This window comes from Littorina saxatilis, linkage group LG10, assembly GCF_037325665.1.
Source record: "Littorina saxatilis isolate snail1 linkage group LG10, US_GU_Lsax_2.0, whole genome shotgun sequence".
Lineage (NCBI taxonomy): Eukaryota > Metazoa > Mollusca > Gastropoda > Littorinimorpha > Littorinidae > Littorina > Littorina saxatilis.
The window spans coordinates 5,882,681-5,901,992 of NC_090254.1; the positions used below are offsets into that span (position 1 = coordinate 5,882,681).

General features: G+C 40.7%; 1 protein-coding gene across 3 annotated transcripts in view; it reads right to left on the bottom strand.

Moving 5' to 3' along the window:
- Nucleotides 1–19,184, bottom strand: part of LOC138978034 (Golgi integral membrane protein 4-like) — a 46,855-nt gene extending 27,671 nt beyond the window's left edge. The window contains exons 1-6 of one of the 3 annotated variants that reach the window (XM_070350656.1): nucleotides 18,850–19,184; nucleotides 9,500–9,549; nucleotides 8,692–8,745; nucleotides 4,941–5,091; nucleotides 4,514–4,596; nucleotides 3,073–3,135 (exon numbers count right to left, since the gene is read on the bottom strand). In XM_070350656.1, coding sequence (XP_070206757.1) covers nucleotides 3,073–3,135; nucleotides 4,514–4,596; nucleotides 4,941–5,091; nucleotides 8,692–8,745; nucleotides 9,500–9,549; nucleotides 18,850–19,018 — 570 coding nt within the window. In that variant the 5' untranslated portion in view covers nucleotides 19,019–19,184. The remainder of the gene's footprint in view (nucleotides 1–3,072; nucleotides 3,136–4,513; nucleotides 4,597–4,940; nucleotides 5,092–8,691; nucleotides 8,746–9,499; nucleotides 9,550–18,849) is intronic. The other 2 variants (XM_070350658.1, XM_070350657.1) reach the window with 2 other exon arrangements.
- Nucleotides 19,185–19,312: the final 128 nt, after the last annotated feature.

Consider the following 19,312-nt stretch of genomic DNA (forward strand, 5'->3'; position numbering starts at 1 on the left):
ATCTCACCCCCTCCATCTCACCCCCTACATCTCATCCCCTCCATCTCACCCCCTCCATCTCACCCCCTCCATCTCACCCCCTCCATCTCACCCCCCTCCATCTCACCCCCTCCATCTCACCCCCTCCATCTCACCCCCTCCATCTCATCCCCTCCATCTCATCCCCTCCATCTCACCCCCTCCATCTCACCCCCTCCATATCATCCCCTCCATCTCACCCCCTCCATCTCACCCCGTACATCTCACCCCCTCCATCTCACCCCTCCATCTCATCCCCTCCATCTCACCCCCTCCATCTCACCCCCTCCATCTCACCCCCTCCATCTCATCCCCTCCATCTCATCTCCTACATCTCATCCCCTACATCTCTCACCCTACATCTCTAAACTCGTGTGGTTCACATGTCAATCAAGTCTACACAACAATGCAATGAGAGAAAAATAGATCTATCAGAGTGGCTGACAACACCAACAGTGCATTGGATCAAAACATGACAGCATGGTGAACATCTCACTAGCTAAAAACACACCAAGCACTTAAATGAGCTTTATGTGTGATGAACTGTCCGCATTAAAAGCTCATACAGTGGAACCCCCCTTTAAAGACCCCCCAATTTAAGCCTTAATTGTCTATACCCCTTGTACATCACCAATATGCATTAAAAGAGCTTAACACAAAAGTGAGTGTATTTGAAAACAATGTTCCTGTTTTCAAGAAACATTTTGATGTTTAAAGACTTCAACACACAAAGAGACTGCTTCCATGTTTTCAGGTTGTGTTCAAACGCCAATCACGACCATTTAACGATCCGACCAAGGAAAATCAAACTCTGACGTTCTAGTTCAAAAAGACTACTGTTTCCTTATATATAGGTTCAATTCCCAAAACACTGTGATTACAATTGACTGTGACTAGATAAATACCATCTACTGCAAGTCAGCTACAAGACTAGATATATATGTATGCTTTTTTTTAAAGCATATTTGATAAGGAAACAACAACTACCGACAGCGAAAGCTATTTGATGACAACCTAGCTACAGCCACTTTGAAAACAGTCTTTTTTTCTTTCTTTCTTTCTTTCTTTATTTGGTGTTTAACGTCGTTTTCAACCGTTCAAGGTTATATCGTGACGGGGAAAGGGGGGGGATGGGATAGAGCCACTTGTTAATTGTTTCTTGTTCACAAAAGCACTAATCAAAAAATTGCTCCAGGGGCTTGCAACGTAGTACAATATATGACCTTACTGGGAGAATGCAAGTTTCCAGTACAAAGGACTTAACATTTCTTACATACTGCTTGACTAAAATCTTTACAAACATGGACTATATTCTATACAAGAAACACTTAACAAGGGTAAAAGGAGAAGCAGAATCCGTTAGTCGCCTCTTACGACATGCTGTGGAGCATCGGGTAAATTCTTCCCCTTATCCCGCAGGAGGGGGGGGGGAGGGGGAAACAGTCGGTGGACTCACACCAGATTACAATGAAGGACTAAAAGCTGTGCAAGTGGTTATCCCTAGAGTAATCAGCTACACTGAAAAATCAACAATCAGTCTGGCACTTGAGGCCCACTGTCTCACTCACTGAGGCCCCCGGTCCTACCACTGACAAGTGCAAACTCACAAGAGAGCATTTTAAATGCAATTTGTCTTTTACATTCATGTGTACATGAAACTGATAAAGTCTTCCATTTTTATCGCAAATAGTACACATGAGAACACAGAACTTGATCAAACATGGTAACAACACTGAGGGGTTAGGAAAAGGCAACAACACAGTCTGGGAATGTTCCGCTTGCAACATGAAGGCAGCGCGCCAGCGCCGAACACACATGCAAACACCCATATAACCACAGAACATGCAGATTATAAACAACACCAAAGTATACACATGCAAACACCCATATAACCACAGAACATGCAGATTATAAACAACACCAAAGTATACACATGCAAGCATGCACAGTTATATGAGTTTTTGGATGTCCTGCTCCCACTACACCATGCAAAATGTTGATTAGACTCAGTAAGTTTATTAAAGCCCCAAAAACCAATGTCTTCATCAAGAGTGACCCGAGTCTGGTGAGAGATGCATGGACTCCAAGTTGGTCAGCAGGGCAGAGGTGCAAACACACCAATCCTGAGTGCCACCCAAATGATTTTTGTTTTGATCAATCATTCATTTGCTCGGCTTCCTGGCGAGCGGGCGAAATTTTGATAAAGCTAAGTTTTTTGTGATTAATTGTTTGTCTGTTCACTTAAAAGACCGTTGGGTCGATACTTTTGTGATTGTAACGTATTGTGTCAATAACAACGTTCCAACAACTTACCTTTCTTGTTTTTTTATTCTGAATTTTGGAACATTGGCACTCTCTTTGTTGTTGGATTTGAAATGAGATATGTTGTGATTTCAAGTTCAACCAATCATATCCCAGGGCTAATATTCCCACCCAGTTGGGTGGGACCCAGTTTTGCTTTGTGGACCTCTGAGCCCAGGACTTCCACTCCAGGTAGGTGTCCGAGGGTGAATGCAGCCAAGTGACCAGCAAGGTGACTGACAACTCTTCACTAAACATACAGTGCTTCCCCTTTAAACAATCATGCACGTCGGCCACCAGTCAGGTCTGTCCAGACTTTGACGGAGCAGCTTACATCTTCCCACTTCAATCAACCAAAATGAACAGCCCGCCTACTTTGAGCGTCAGGTGAGAATGGTTTTGCTGAATCAATGGTGTAAGGGACACCTTAGTCAGTGGGCAATATCAATTGAGCAAAACAATGCCACTGTGCAAACAAAGCAGCCAGGCTGTTGATTTTCAGTATGCATCCAAGTGGAAGGCAGACACGCTAATCCCATGCAACATCTCCAACAGATCTGTGTTGGTTACAGAAAGCATTTGGTTACATATCTTTAAACCATTCCCTATGAACATTCCCCCACACGGTCACAGCTGATGCACCATGGACAAGAGAGGTATTAAGAGCTATACCACCGAGTGATATGCTACTTGACATGCAAAGCAGCAAAACACAAGGAATAGAGGAAAAGAGTGTGTGGTAAGAAGTAAAACCTGGAGGGCAGCAATCTCAGTCTCCTTATTTTGCAGAAGACCTTGCTGGTAGTCCACCTGACTCTGTGTACAGGCAGTCACACCAACATACCATCAGAGTCACACCAATATGCCATCAGAGTCAAAATCAGTCTGCCCTATCTTCAGGACTACAGAAGAAACCATGGCCCCCCCCCCCCCCCCCATTTCTATTTTTGGTGTATTTTTTCCTGGCTGACATAATTCATAACAGATGGAATACATTGAAAAAATGACTGGGAACAGAGTGCACGAGGGTAGCAATTGTTTCTTTCACAAGGTACTACCCATGTCCACTGCAATATTTGCAAACACCCCTCCTCCCCCCCCCCCCCCCCCCAATCTGTCTATACTTTTTACACACACTCAAATCACTAACTGTTTCATTTTCATGTTAAGGTTCAACATTTTAGTCATGAAAGAATCAAACATTGTCTGTAAGTCATATTTTAAATTTTCTGTTTATTATTCTTCGGCGAAAAGCCAGCTTTATAACTGCCTATTCTATTGAAGCAATGTATAACCTCTAACCAAAACAAATTTTCATCCAGTTTGAGGAAACATTGATATGTATGTAAAATTAAAACAAACGCTGGATGTCTAAATGCAGAGAAATAAAAACCCTACATTCCAAATTAACAACAGCAAAGTAAGCTTTTTATTTCTGAAAACAATAAATTAAAAAATGAGACAAAAAATACAACCCTCAACCTCATCAGTATTCTACTTACTATAAATAATGCAACATTAAAACTGCAAAATGATATTGTAACAAATATAAACATGCCCAAACAACAACAACAACAAAATGAGACTAATGAATGGTAAGCAGTGGCACCTCATCTTTCCCTCTCACTACCAAACCTGGTGTTGTCAGGGAAACAGGTCAACCCCACAACACATTAACACTCAAGCAACATCATGCCCTCTGGGTTTCCCTCCTCACAAAAGGCCTAACACACCACAGCTACATGTGTCAGGCAGGCAGATATAGGATATAAATATACAATTTGCAAAGTGGAGGATTGGGGGTGGGTGGGGTGGGGGTTACCGCAGTGGAGAGCGAAGTCAGCTGATATGATATATACTGTGTATTTTCTTTTTATACTTGAAAGCTGCACCGTAAGGTGGGGTGGAATCATTTCCAGCATGCAGGGATTTCATTTTGACACACAACGCTACAGTAAATTTCACACTCACTCTTATTTTCTTTACACAAGCACCATCAGACCGGTCGACCGTAAAAACAGTCTACCTTTGACAATACTTCAACACACGCATGCAAGTTTCATGCACACACGGACTTGACATCAACGTACACCGACCCACAACTACCAGTATTCACTGCATTGCTACACATGGATCAAACACTGATCAAGACGATCCCCTGCGTGTTAATCAAGCCAGTGAATGTTGAACTCACCTGTCCGTTCTGTATCTGTGCCTGAAGGTTTGTCACCTGTATCTGCACCTGCTCTTTCTGTCGCACGGCGTCCGCCACTTGATCTGGTGACCAACACACATCTCACCCAGTGACTTTTTTGTTCGCGTTTACTAAACACACTGAATGACAATCTGTTCAAACTATCCATTAAATGCAGATAAATAACCTTCATCTAAAATCAGGGTAACACCCAGGAACATGCCCCTAATGGTGTTACCGTGAGGGCGTCAAAAAACATTTATTATTCAACATTCCACCAAAACTACAGCATTTGTGTCTCGTTTCCTGATTAGTTTTAACACCATGATGCAGTCTAGGCCCCACCCACTTACCCATAACAACATTAACAAGCTGTGCAATCACTCACAACCTGGACAGACAAAGACACACACACATGCAGCTGTACCTTTAAGTGAAGAGATCTCCAGTTCTTTCTGCTGTTTGAGTTCCTGATACTCCTGGTTTCGCTGACTCTCCACCTGCTGGAACTCCTCCCGTAGTCGCTTCGCCTCCTGCTCCAGTCGCATCTGTTCCACCTCGTGTTCGTCATACTGGCTCTGCACACACAATGGACAGATCTAGATGTGGAATTTTTCAGCACGTGTATGGGAACGTGTACGGGTAACGTCATCAAATCTAATGTTTACGTCACGAGTTTGCCAAGATCTGCTGTCTTGGTGGGAGCAAAACAACGTATGCATTTCAGGGGCTCACATCCACGTTGGACATCGGACATACACGGATATTTTTTCCAAATGTCCTATACATTTTTCATGCAAGAGGACGTATGTCCTAATGTTTTTGTCACAAAGTGGTCATTGTCCGATTATGCTTTCATTTGATCTGGAAATTGTCAGTACTTTCCAATTTACAGTAGTTTGATTTGCTACGATGTGTCTCTCCAAGCAGACAAAACCAGGCTGTTAGCGTACGTTTTGTTGCAAGAAAAAAAAGATCCTATTCATTTTTTTTTGTTCGGGACAAATGTCCTATCGCTTTTGCATTGTCCAGGACATTTGTCCTATGCCATCTCTCATGGATGTGAGCCCCTGGCATGTGGAACATTGGAGAAAAAAGCGAGTCATGGGTGACCCAATATTTACACGTACGCGTACAGGTCTTTGCTGCACGTTCAATCATCTAGAACACTGTTATATTGCTTTAAACAAAACTTTACACAAGAAAATCATAATACAGTAATAATGGTCATGAAAAGGAGGGACACAAAGCAAAACCTTGTCCACACAATAATCAATATGCACATGATAATGAATGCATGAGAACTTCTCGCCTATATAATGCTCCATTTGCTATTTGATATATGTCGTGCCGAATTCACGGAACTGCCGGAATCGGTAACATTTTTGCCTATTTCGCGTAATCGGCATAAAGCTGCCCATTACGCGAAATCGGCAGTAAAGGCTTCTAAATTGTGCCCATTTTACAAAATCGGCAACCACGCTTTGGTTTTAAAATTATCAAATGCCTGGGATATCATCACACTTAGACAGCTAGATACTCGAATGGATAAATATCGCAATAATCGTTCAGTTATGGCAAAAAGTGTAGTTTTTGTGCATTTCCGGAGTTATGCTCGACACAGACTAGCACAGACCATAACAAGAGGCGAAGCCATCAAGGCTCACGTAAGAAATCGACAAACAGTAACACAAACTCAATCACTCCGTCACACACACACACACACACACACACACACACACACACACACACACACACACACACACACACACACACACACACACACACACACACACACAGAAAGAGCATAGGTGAAACTGTGCAAGAAAGCGAGACACTAGATCTAGATCTGTCTGTCTGCATGTAGCCTACTTACAGGACACGACTGCCAACTAGTCTCGGCGCGCTCAAAATAATAATGACCGAGACTTTCAGTACTTCCTTCGCGTGACGTCTAACCCTCTTACGTCATAATGTGACGTCAATGTAATGTGACGTCTTCAAATGTTAGAGTTTCTACCACAGACATACACACACACGCACGCACAAACACACACACACACACACGCACAAACGCACAGACAGACAAAGTTATGATCGCATAGGCTACACTTACGTGAGCCAAAAACCACAATAGGAAGGTAAAGTAATGTTAATGCAATGTTCTGGTGACACAGAAAGTAACAGACTGGTTGCCACTTTTGCAAAATGGGCAAATTTTAGAAGCCTTTACGCATTTTTGGCAAAACACAGCCGACTTCGCGTAATGGGCAGCGTATTGCCGAGTACGCGAAATGGGCAAACATTTTGCTGATTCCGCGAATTCGGCATGACATTTATATCTTATTCACTTATTGTCCTTGGGGAATTCCCTCAAGGAAATTTGGCCTGCTATCCCTGGTATAGCATGTCCCTGGTATAGCATGTCCCTGGTATAGCATGCAACGACAAAATCGCGCTAACCCAATTGTTATCCTTCATGCGTGCATGTATTCAGGCTTTCCAAGGCCTGCGACTTCCGCTGTGACCTTGGGATCTTTTATAATCGTGCACATGGCCGTGCACATGGGGTGTTGGGACACAGTAAAGAGTCTACACAAAGTTCAGACTCTATTGTCAACTTTAGTAATACATGTATAACCACGCGGTTTGACCAGTTGCAATTTTTTTTTAATATATTACTTACAGGTTTAACCAAGAAAAATAATGTAAATTTTGAGTTAATTCTATCCCTCTCTATGATCAGAAAATGTTCAGCACTCTTAATCTTATATATCATATAATCATTCAGAAAAAATGACTAATTAACCACACACACAAAAATATGAGCTCTGGACTGGGGTTCTAGGATTTGAGATTGATCGAGTTGCAATGCTGGTGACAGCACTGACAGATTGCAACATTCTCTGTACAAAAGCATACAACATTCTTTAAATTCAAAGAGACCCCCTTAAACCCAATCCACTAAACATTTATACACTGAAATCTTGCTTTTAAGACCGCATCTAGTTTAAGATCGTTTCCCAAGATTTTGTCTGCATAAAGTACAAGGAGTTAGTCTCTAAATTCCCCTTCATGTTAATCAGACTCCTTTATAACACCCAATTTTCTCAGATTTTTGGAGGCCTTTAAACATAGGTTTCACTTTACTCTAAATAGTCTGTGAAATCAGTATCCACTCTATCCCAAACTGTTTTATTCCTTTTTCTAAATCAATCACTAGAAAGTATATTTATACAGCAATGTTTTCAAGTTGTCAGCTTTTGCCATATCAGCTGTCACCTTTTGCCGGCAACATGTGGGCACATTGACAGGGCAACAGCTGTCATCTGTGCTGGTCACAATCCCTTAGGGGCAAGCCAATTGACACCCCACCCCACACCCCCCCCCCCCCCCCCCCCCCCCAGTCAAATTATGAACCTGGCTGTGATTCATACATTTTATGCTGCTCATTCCGCCTATTCAACTACATGTATTTACTTTAAGTTTAAGTGCTCGAGTTAAGGCTTATAATTATAAAATTATGATGAGCTTACCTTATTAAGTGAAGTCTAATTGTAGTTTTATCAACCACAAAATAGAGAGGAAAGGGATTACGTATTCCTCGCAGAATGTTGGAGATAAAACCAGAGTTTGGAGCTTGAAAGAGCATGCTGAACTGTGTAATCTGCACCCACAATGAGCGCTTCTGGGGTGATAACGCGAGACAACTCCTGTGATCTTGCCACGAGGTGGCGCCAGTTACCAGCCAAAAGAAAGAAGGGGCATAACCTCACCAGAACCGACCATTGTCTGTTTACCGTATAAAATGCACGACTTAAACACGAACTGTTATCAAACCTATATGCTATTTGGGACCAATGCAAGTCTTTTTTCCTTTCTCATGTGATCTTGCCACGAGGTGGCGCCAGTTACCAGCCGAAAGAAAGAGGGGGCATAACCTCACCAGAACCGCCCATTAGCCTACACCTAACATTTAATATTTATCACGAAGAAGGGGTCTGGGTTTGGTAAGAGTTTAGTCAAAGATCTCCTTTAAGATCGTCCATTATATGACTCCTTCATTAGGATCCCATGTTCTCACACTTTCTCTGTAAAGTGTCAGTCATTTTGCCTCCTTTCAGGACCCCCTCTCTGTTAAAATACCTACATAATTAGATTTAGACACCATATCTCACCTTTAACATTTTGTGTTGTTGATTCAAGGAATTTAACCGGTTGGTGAATTCATGCTGAAAAAACACAAAACAGACAATCAGAATTTCTATCGATCAACAGAATAATAATTGTGGGACATCTGAGTGTCATTAATTACTAGTGTGTGGTTCTGTCTCTCAGTCTAAATTGTGACATTGAGATATGTCCATAAACCTCTTAAGTTCTAACACGAGCAAAATTCACCATTGAACTTGGGACAGATTTATAATGGCTTAATTACAGGAATTAAACTTTCTTTCTTTCTTTCTTTCTTTCTTTATTTGGTGTTTAACGTCATTTTCAACCGTTCAAGGTTATATCGCGACGGGGAAAGGGGGGAGATGGGATAGAGCCACTTGTTAATTGTTTCTTGTTCACAAAAGCACAAATCAAAAAATTGCTCCAGGGGCTTGCAACGTAGTACAATATATGACCATACTGGGAGAATGCAAGTTTCCAGTACAAAGGACTTAACATTTCTTACATACTGCTTGACTAAAATCTTTACAAACATTGACTATATTCTATACAAGAAACACTTAACAAGGGTAAAAGGAGAAACAGAATCTGTTAGTCGATCGCCTCTTACGACATGCTGGGGAGCATCGGGTAAATTCTTCCCCCTAACCCGCGGGGGGCCAGGAATTAAACAAAAGATTAAACACAGAAGAGTTTTAAATATTGCAAAAGTTCTTCAATCAAAAAACAAAAACAAAAAGTTCTTCAATCCTTACTTCTTGACATAAACCTCAATGAGGGTTCCACACCTTGTAGAGACTGTCAACTTACCTTTTCATTATCACACTTCTCTTGAAGCTCATCTTTACTCCTCATCACCTCTGGAATCAGCAAACACACATCATTTTAAACACACAAATCATTTAAAGTATTAACTGTTATAAAACAGGGTTAAAACATTGAAACTCCCTAATCTAATTCTAAACTGATACCAGTACAAACTTGTAGATTCATGCACAGGTGCAGTACGGTCCTCCCTCACACAGTTCACAGGTGCAATGATTTAGTTTTTAGAAAATATAACCACAGATGAGTGAAAGAGTACAGCTCTGCTAATGTTTCTAAAGGCTGAGGTAACAAAATAATAACACTATGTGTCACTATTAAATTATGTAGCTCTCTTCTCTTCTAAACTATTGCCACTAATAAAAAGAGAAAAGTCCTTGGACAATAGCGTAAAAAAGAAAAACAGACAATTGACAGCTCTGAACAGATGAGGGAAATGAGCTCAGACATAATTAGTATAATGAAAAATTCAATCATATCAGAGAGAGAGAGAGAGAAAGAGAGAGAGAGAGAGAGAGAGTGTGTGTGTGTGTGTGTGTGTGTGTGTGTGTGTGTGTGTGTGTGTGTGTGTGTGTGTGTGTGTGTGTGTGTGTGTGTGTGTGTGTGTGTGTGTGTGTGTGCGTGTCACAGAGTGGGGGAGGGGGGGGGGAGGCTAGCACATGGGCAGGGGTCCCTGTGATAATTGCACATATTCGAAATAAATTGATTCATCATTTCTGTGTTGTTTTGAAGTTTGAGGTAGGAACTGGGATGCAGGGCTCACTCAGAGTGAGAAGTCTAAAGACTACACTGTTTCATTTTCATTTTCTACTTAGCAAAATGCATGCATGCAAGCCTCGTGGTCTCAATCCGCTTTACGCATTACCTTTCACAAAATAAATTAAAACTGCATTAATTCATACAAATATACAATCAATCCATCTCCCATTACAAGCCTGCAGCAATGTGCTGGAGCTCATGTATTCCTAATAAACAGAAAGTAAGAAGGTTAGTGTTGCAAGAAAATGTTCTACTTCTCTCTCACCCTGTCTGTCTCTCCCTCATTTCTCCTAATGTTTCGTTGTTTTGTAGCGAGGACTAGCAGTAACTGTGAAACATGACCTTAATAATTAGGACCTTATGCTACAATCCTTGAGTAATAAAGTGTTCAAGATTGAGTGCTAGTGAATCTCTCAAGTAATCTCTCCCTCGACTCTCTCTAAATATAAATAAAAATCAAACTAAGAACACTTTTACCTATTTTAAAAGAAATGTCAAAACACCATCTCAAACTATTGATTAATTTGCGTTTATAATCAAACCAAACAGAAAGTACACCACAGTGTGAGTGTCAGCAGTACTGTACAGAATAATTCATTTTAGTATCAAACTCTTTTATCAATTTAACACAGATTACAAACAGAAGAAAATGAGAATTAAAACCTAAAACCAAAAGGCATGTTAACACTGTCTAAACCGCCCCCAAAAATAACCACGTTTCTTTGACCATGACACAAGTGACTGACTTAATGACTAGTGTTTATGCGGCCATATCCCAGCGCTATATCACTATCAGTATAGATCTATATGATTATGAATATGATGTAACTATTCTTCATTAAAACTCTTCCACCCTGAGGCACTGTGACAACCCCTGAGCCACGAGAAGACAAGCAATACAGAAAGGATACAGTAGTGCAAGGCCAGTTTGACCTCAAAGTAAGCTAGTTCCCTCCCCCTTATGTCCAGACAGCAGAGCACATCCTGCAGGCTTGCCCATACCACAGTGCTCTGAGGGACACCATCTGGCCAGAGGAGACATGCTACAAAAAAAGCTATACGGCCCCAGAGAGGACTAGGAGAGCTAGGACAGCACGTTTCGCCCTGCAGTCCGGACTGACGATCTAACAGCGAACGACAAGAACTGAAGAAGAAGACCTCAAAGTACATTGGAACCCCCATTTTAAGACCTCCAAAAATCTGAGGAAATAGGGCCCTAAAAAGAAGGGGTCTTAAAAATAAAATGGAGGTAATTTTAGAGAAGCTACTGGCCTGATAAAATCTCAAAAAGCAAGGTCTCAAAGGGGGGAGGGGGGTTCCACTGAACCATGAGTTCAAGCCCTGTCACAGTCCAGGACTGCCATGGCTAACATTAACACTGTGGACTGTGTGTTTCAACAGTGAAACCTGCTACTGGCCGTATAAAATTTTATCTCACACGGCATCACTGCAGAGCGCCTAGAACTGTACCCACGGAATATGCGCGATATAAGACTCATTGATTGATTGATTGATAAACCAGTACAGGTCGAAAGAGGGCAGTCAGAAGAGAGGGCTGGGGGCATTCATGGCTGACCAGTCAAGTGTGTCAGGACTGGCTTTCACAGATCTATACTGGGTGGTTTCAAAGCCTGGGGCTCCCTAACCCTATAACAGTATAAGTTTGTATAACCCTACCTAACTTGTTTGAACTGCTTAGGTATGCAAGCAACAATATAATAATAATATATATATGAGACACCGGCACCACCAGTAATGACATCACCAGTACATTTTTCATTCTATCTAATCTGTTTTCGTTCTATTTTTTCTAATAGCATGCTTTACAATTGATTGTCAACTGGAATGGAAGAGCACAAAAAGTGTAACTTGATATGTAGTTTCTCTAGAGAGAAAAAATCTTCCATTTTCATGTCAGTGTGTCCCATGCAACATACATACAAATTTGCCAAACAGCTATACATGTGTAAGTATAAGATTATTTGTTAGTGGTATAGAAAATACTGATCAACAATTAAAGTCAGTTTTCACATTCATTTTCTACCTATTACTTATTTGTTTATTCTTTTGGCAATGGTGAAATGTCAGCAATTGTGTGTCATTGGACAGCTCATGACACCTGCATGACCTTTTGTCACTGTCTCATATATTATATCAGTTAATAACATTCTCTTCAACCCTGCATAAGTAAAAAAACAAGAAGAGCAAACGCTCGATCGAGTCACTTTCGCAGTTCTGAATATTATATGAGGCATCAGATGGACAGGAAGAAATTGCTATTCACAACACAATGAGTCACGTTCACATAAAATTTGAGCCCGGTCACTTTTATAGTTTCCGAGAAAAGCCCAACGTTAAGTTGTGTGTTGCCGAACAGAAAAGGCTAGTTATCTCCCTTGTTTTTCTGATAACGTTCGTAAAAGGCTACAGATGTAAATACTTTGATGTAAAGAATAATCCTACAAAGTTTCAATCACATCCGATGAACTTTGTCAAAGATATAAAATGTCTAATTTTTCCTTTGATGCTGACCTGTGACCTTGAAAAAGGTCAAAGGTCAACGAAACCATCGTTAAAGTGTAGAGGTCATTGGAGGTCACGACTAAACAAAATATGAGCCCGATCGCTTTGATAGTTTCCGAGAAAAGTCCAACGTTAAGGTGGTGTCTACGGACGGCCGACCGGCCGGCCGGACAGACTAACACTGACCGATTACATAGAGTCACTTTTTCTCAAGTGACTCAAAAACCTGGAGTGCTTATAGCTATAGCTGGTCTAGCTAGTACGTGCTGTTAAAATTTGCTACTGCTGGAATCTTTCAGATCCAAGTATTGAAAGCATTTGCATTAGCTGAAATGTTCTAGTATTTTAGTATTACATGTACTTTTATCAATGAAAATATAAAAGAACCTAAAAATATTAGCTTGTAGGTACCACTGTACTGTACCACTGGGTTGTACTACTGTACAGGTTCTGAACATACTCAGATTGGTAATGTCCCGATCTGTGCAAGTCCCTAACAAACCTAAACACTGGCTTCCTTCTCGAGTCTGAAACCACATCAGGATGGACACAGGACAGCCCTCAGGCTCAGGATAAGATCTAAAACTACACCATGAACTAAAGTCAGCATTTACATGCATTATAGTGTACATTACAGTCTTAGCTGTAACAATTAAAGTTGCAAGTACACTGAAGACAGTATAACATTAAAATAGCCATGCCTGAAGCAAACCACAGGTAATGTCATGCAGACCCACCTGTAAGTGTAAATCACCAAAAGCTCAGTCACAAACCCAGTTTTCACAGTAAAAAAACTTGTTAGTTAAGCTGTAAAAGCAAACTCCATGTGCAAAATACAGTTGAGGTATCACTGTTAAATAAAATAATGTTATTCCTTCCAAAAACCCACAACCAGATATTTTCCGACTGAGAGAAACTTTTTCGCTGGATGAGAACATCCACTATCATATGTCATTATAATTTGCAGGCTGGGATATGTTCCGAATTTACCTGTCTACTAAAGTACACATATTAAGTATTATTAGTAAGTAGAAAACAACAGCCACAGACTAACACACATACACACTGTCAGAATTAATAACTTCATTGTTTTGACCTCAGTTAAATTCTCCTCCTACTCACTTAATAAGTCTGGGAAATTTTCTGCTGAAAACACATTCTGCTGTTCCAAAAAATACAACTTTCGTAACACTTAAACAGAAGTTCTTTTTACTCTATCTTCCCAAACTTTCGCAACCCATGGAAAGTAAGTAGGTAATTTTGCATTTCAGTTTTATTTGCTTATACATGTCCAAATGTTGCAGAATACGACTTCAGCAACATACAGTGCACAATGAGTTACTTAATGTTTTAATATTCTACCTGAAGGTTGAGTGAGAAAGAAACAAGTCGCGTAAGGCAAAATTACTACATTTAGTCAAGCTGTGTAACTCACAGAATGAAACTGAACGCACTGCATTTTTTCACAATGACCGTAGTCCGCCGCTTGTGCAAAACGGAGTGAAACTGGCGAGCCTGTTCAGCGCGGTAGTGGTTTCGCTGTGCTGCATAGCACGCTTTTCTGTACCTCTCTTCGTTTTAACTTTCTGAGCGTGTTTTAAATCCAAACATATCATATCTATATGTTTTTGGAATCAGGAACCGCCAAGGAATAAGATGAAATTGTTTTCAAATCGATTTTGGAAATTTTAATTTTGATCATAATTTTTATTTTTATTTTTCAGAGCTTGTTTTTAATCCAAATATAACATATTTATATGATTTTGGAATCAGGAAATGATGTAGAATAAGATGAATGTAAATTTGGATCGTTTTATATATAAAAAAAAATTATTACAATTTTCAGATTTTTAATGACTAAAGTCATTAATTAATTTTTAAGCCACCAAGCTGAAATGCAATACCAAAGTCCGGCCTTCGTCGAAGATTGCTTTACAAAAATTTCAATCAATTTGATTGAAAAATGAGGGTGTGACAGTGCCACCTCAACTTTTACAAAAAGCCGGATATGACGTCATCAAAAGTATTTATCAAAATTTTTTTAAAAAGTCCGGGGATATCATTCCCAGGATCTCTCATGTCAAATTTCATAAAGATCGGTCCAGTAGTTTGGTCTGAATCACTCTACACACACACACGCACAGACAGACACACACACCACGACCCTCGTCTCGATTCCCCCTCTATGTTGAAACATTTAGTCAAAACTTGACTAAATGTAAAAACAAACACCATGAGCCACCAAACTGTCAGATGTGATTGACATTAATAATATGTCAGCATTAGTGCATTAAAACAACGTAACATGTATCAACCAACACCCAAACTGTGTCATAGTGACAATACGGCGAGTTTGAACACTGCTGTGCATCAAGTTTCCTTGACCCAATGCTTCGCAGAGCGCCCAATTTCGCCGGCTCAAGAACTCATAATATGCAGATACCGGAAAGTCCCGATACACCTCACTGCACCTTGATACCTATGACACATCTGTTTCCATTTCTACCCGCAGTAAGCGAGGTTTGAGCCTTTTTTTCCAGAATGTATGCTGTGGTTATATTTTATTACATCATGTACTTATATGCGTTATATATTGTGTGTAAAAAATGTCTGTTTGTCTGTCTGTCTGTAAAAAATTCCATTTCAAACGGCAGAAATTAATATGTAAGCGCCTAGGGCTATATCTAGATTAGGCGCATAAAAATGATCACAATAATAATAATAATAATGTACTTAGGCTTTGAAAGTTTGACTTTGAAAATGATTGAGTAATTAATTTGAAAGTGATTGGAACTCCGCATCAAAGGCTTAATTCATATATATATATTATACAGACCTGTAGTGTAAATATATATACAGAAAAAAAGTCCACTATCCATGCAACTGCAAGAGTAAATAAAGTACTCAATTCTGCAATAACTTTCCACTTCCAGCTTTTCTCCTATCTGCTCAAGGTTTCCTTTGGATTTAGACAGAGCATCCATGCATGGAAGAAATGAGAATTTATTCAAATCTATTTTGTTGCAAAATGCAATAAGACGTTCATACTATAGAAAAAGATAAAAACCAAAGAGTAATTCAACTACATACATATGTACAAGAATGAATTTTCATACATGTACATTAACCAAAACAGGAGACAAAGTATTACTGTTGGTGGGAAAATGACAATCCTTAAGTTGATGCACCCACGAGTTATAATGTTATCTTTAAGTAATGTCAATTTATTGAGTACAATCTTTACACCAGGCATGTTCTTAGACAATTTTTTTTTAAATTTCCGAAATTGCCGAAATGTTTCTGCAATTTTTAAGACTATGTATTCATTAAGACAGTATCTATTTTCGCACACTTGAAAAAAAGTCCTACAGATCTGCCGAAATGACAGCACCTTTTTAATTGATTTAAAACAAGTTCTGGTGTTCTAAAAGTCCTACAGCAGTCCCTCTCATGAACGGACACCCTTGGGCCCTAGCAAAACTGTCCGTACATTGCAGGTGTCCGGTCACGGGAGGGGTGACCACGCCACCCCCTCCCCCGGGCCATACACTCGACTCAAGCTTGAAAACCAGTTTGAATAAATAGCAGCAGATAGAGCTGCATGTCATAATCATGTAATTTATTTTTTTCTTGTCTGGCTTTATTGACTGCATGCCGATCATGTGGCATGGCAGTGACTTTTCACTCTTCAGTCGGAAATACACTGTACATAACACAGCTCCCACTCTCCCTCACTAATGCCTACCCCAAGCCATGACAACTGATGCTTGGAAATTTTGTGGAAGAGTACACCTCTCTATTTCTCTACAATGCTCTTCCTGCTGACATGCAGTGACACCGGACACCCCACAGAGTTTAGCCAGCTAACCCTCCACCCCCCCTCCACCCCCACTTCCTCTCTCTCACTCCCTCCAGCCATGTACTGTTGAGGGCTGTGGCCAGAGAGGTGTCAGCTAATTGAGGCCAGCTGCACTGTTCACTCAGAGCAAAACCAGTTGACTGTGTCGTAACTTTTGACAAGGCAAGACAACTGAAGGGTTCATAGATTAGGCAACCGACTCACTGGTCAAGGCTGAGGGGAAACAAGAGTATCTTGTCAATGAAAGAGGTTACACACAGACACACGATGCTGAGAACTGTGGCCGGTTTTTCACTCACTTTCGCTCAGGACCTTCATCGACTGTGGTTTCTGTTGTTTACGTCCAACAGACAAGAATAAAGAGCTCAGTGCAGTTTCATGTTGGCATCTTCGCATGTACTCTTCACTCCTGACCAAAACTACCCCACCTCCTGATGGGTACATGTGCACTCAAGTTATCAGTGACTGTCATCACGCCATTGCGGCTGTGATCTTCGTACCAAGAGCCGGACTGCTCTGTTATTGATTTTGTTGTGGTGAAAATTTGACGATGGTCTGTCCGTACATTGGAGGTATGACCTGCTGTTGGGACCGAAAATGAGTGTCCGCGTCCACGTTTTGCAGGTGTCCGTTTAAGGGGGGGCAAATATAGAAGGAAAACACTCCGTGCCGAGCAAATGTGTCCGTACATGTCAGGTGTCCGTTCACGCCGGGGGCCGTACATTGCAGGGACTGCTGTACTAGCATTACAAACGACATCCCTGCTGTGACATGTATTGTTAATGTTATTCTTGTGAACACTCAGAACAGACAGATCAGTACAATCCAAAAATAACACTACAGAAAAGAATATTATATATTTATACATATTTTGAGCCAAAGGAAAAATCAAAACCCTTGGTGATTCCCCCATCTAAGCGACTATAGTATAACTATTAATCCCGCTAGAACTGCTGAAAATGTCTAAGATAAAATGACAAGCAAAATGGTCAACATTCACAGTTGCTTGCTGCATGGCCAGCTGGGGAGAAAAGAAAAAGTGAAGCCACTAGCTGATGGCTTACACTGCTCCGAGCAGATCTAGAGGCAAGGTCAACGCAGGTCACTTACCCTGTAACTCTGTGCTACGCAGTGCCTGTTTCCCTTTCAGAGTAGCAATTTGCTCACCCAGAACTGCAACCATTTCAGTACCTTTTGCTATGTAATTGTATGTTATGCATATATTTTTAATTTTACTTACATCAACTCATCATAAGCTCTGATTTCATGCTATCAGATTTGAGCTTTAGTCTACTCTTAATCTATTTCTAACTACTAAGCTAGACTTCATCACTCAGTCATCAGTACATTGTATGCATGTACATGTACCTTGAAAATGAACCGACTATCAGTACCACAAAAAGTATCACTCTAGCATCATAGACTTTCCTTATTAGCACAGACACAGGTCCCCCAGTATTTCAACTTATACTATAGATAACTTTCTCCTTTTGGATTTGAACATTTACTCTAAAGCCTGTTCATCAGGTGATTTTTCATGTCTTAGGTCGGGTAAAATCTTGCTCCCTTTCTCATGCAAACAGGCACAAAATCCCTGCAAGTACAAGAACTAGCTTTTTATTAGCCAATAGTGTATGTTCTGTATTTCTCAGTTTCTGCGCGATCCTGCCTACAACCCCAAGCATGTGCCAAATTCACCCATGAGTGTGTGTGTCACAGTGTGTCTGTGTGACACTCTGTGTGTGTGTGTGTGTATCACTATGTATACATGTGTGTGTGTGTGTGTGTGTATGTGTGTGTGTGTGTGTGTGGTGTGTGTGTGTGTGTGTGTGTAAAAAGCGGGTGGGGTAGTGGTGATGGCATGGAGTTTTTGCAGAAAGTATATTTAACTTTTAAGATACATTCATTAACACTGGGCGTCCATCAAATTCAAATAGGAGCATTGTGCTAGTAGTAGTACTAGACGTATAAGTTGGCACTACTAATAGTAAATCTAAGTAATACTTACACTGAGTACTAAAGACTACGTGGAACTGGAAGTGCTAGTGCTACTGCTACTACTAGTGCTACTGCTAGGCTTTGCAAAATTCCACACTTTTTGGGAATCAAGCTCAAACTCACTATTCGGAAAGCAACACATTGAATGATTACAAGTATCCCTGCATAAAAAAAAGAGAACGCCCATCATCCTCACCTGTCAACTGAGCCACTTTCGTCTCCTCCTCTCTTCTGTAACGTTCAGCACTCAACTCTGCATCACGCAAACGACCGAGTGTTCCATTGTACAAATACAATAAGTACACGGTTCCCACGACAAAAAGGGCGAGGATAATGATTCTGAATGGAAACCCACCCCTCTGCATCGTGATTTGATCAGAATGTCTCAATGCAAAAAGGCCAGAAAAGTTGTTTTGATTTTTCAACTCCTTGCCAACTCAGCGGAGGTACGCCATTAAACAACAATGGCGACGTGTCATGTAGTCTCGGTTTGCCTTCTGCCTTTTCTTTACATTAGCGTTTGAGACTTCCGTGTTGACAAGTTCAAGGGGCATAACGCGCAACGCCTGTGTGGAGATTTGCTGAGCGATCGCCTCCCTTGACCAATAAAATCGAAATCGTTTGCGGTGGGTTGGAAGGCGTTTATGGAGCTGGATTTT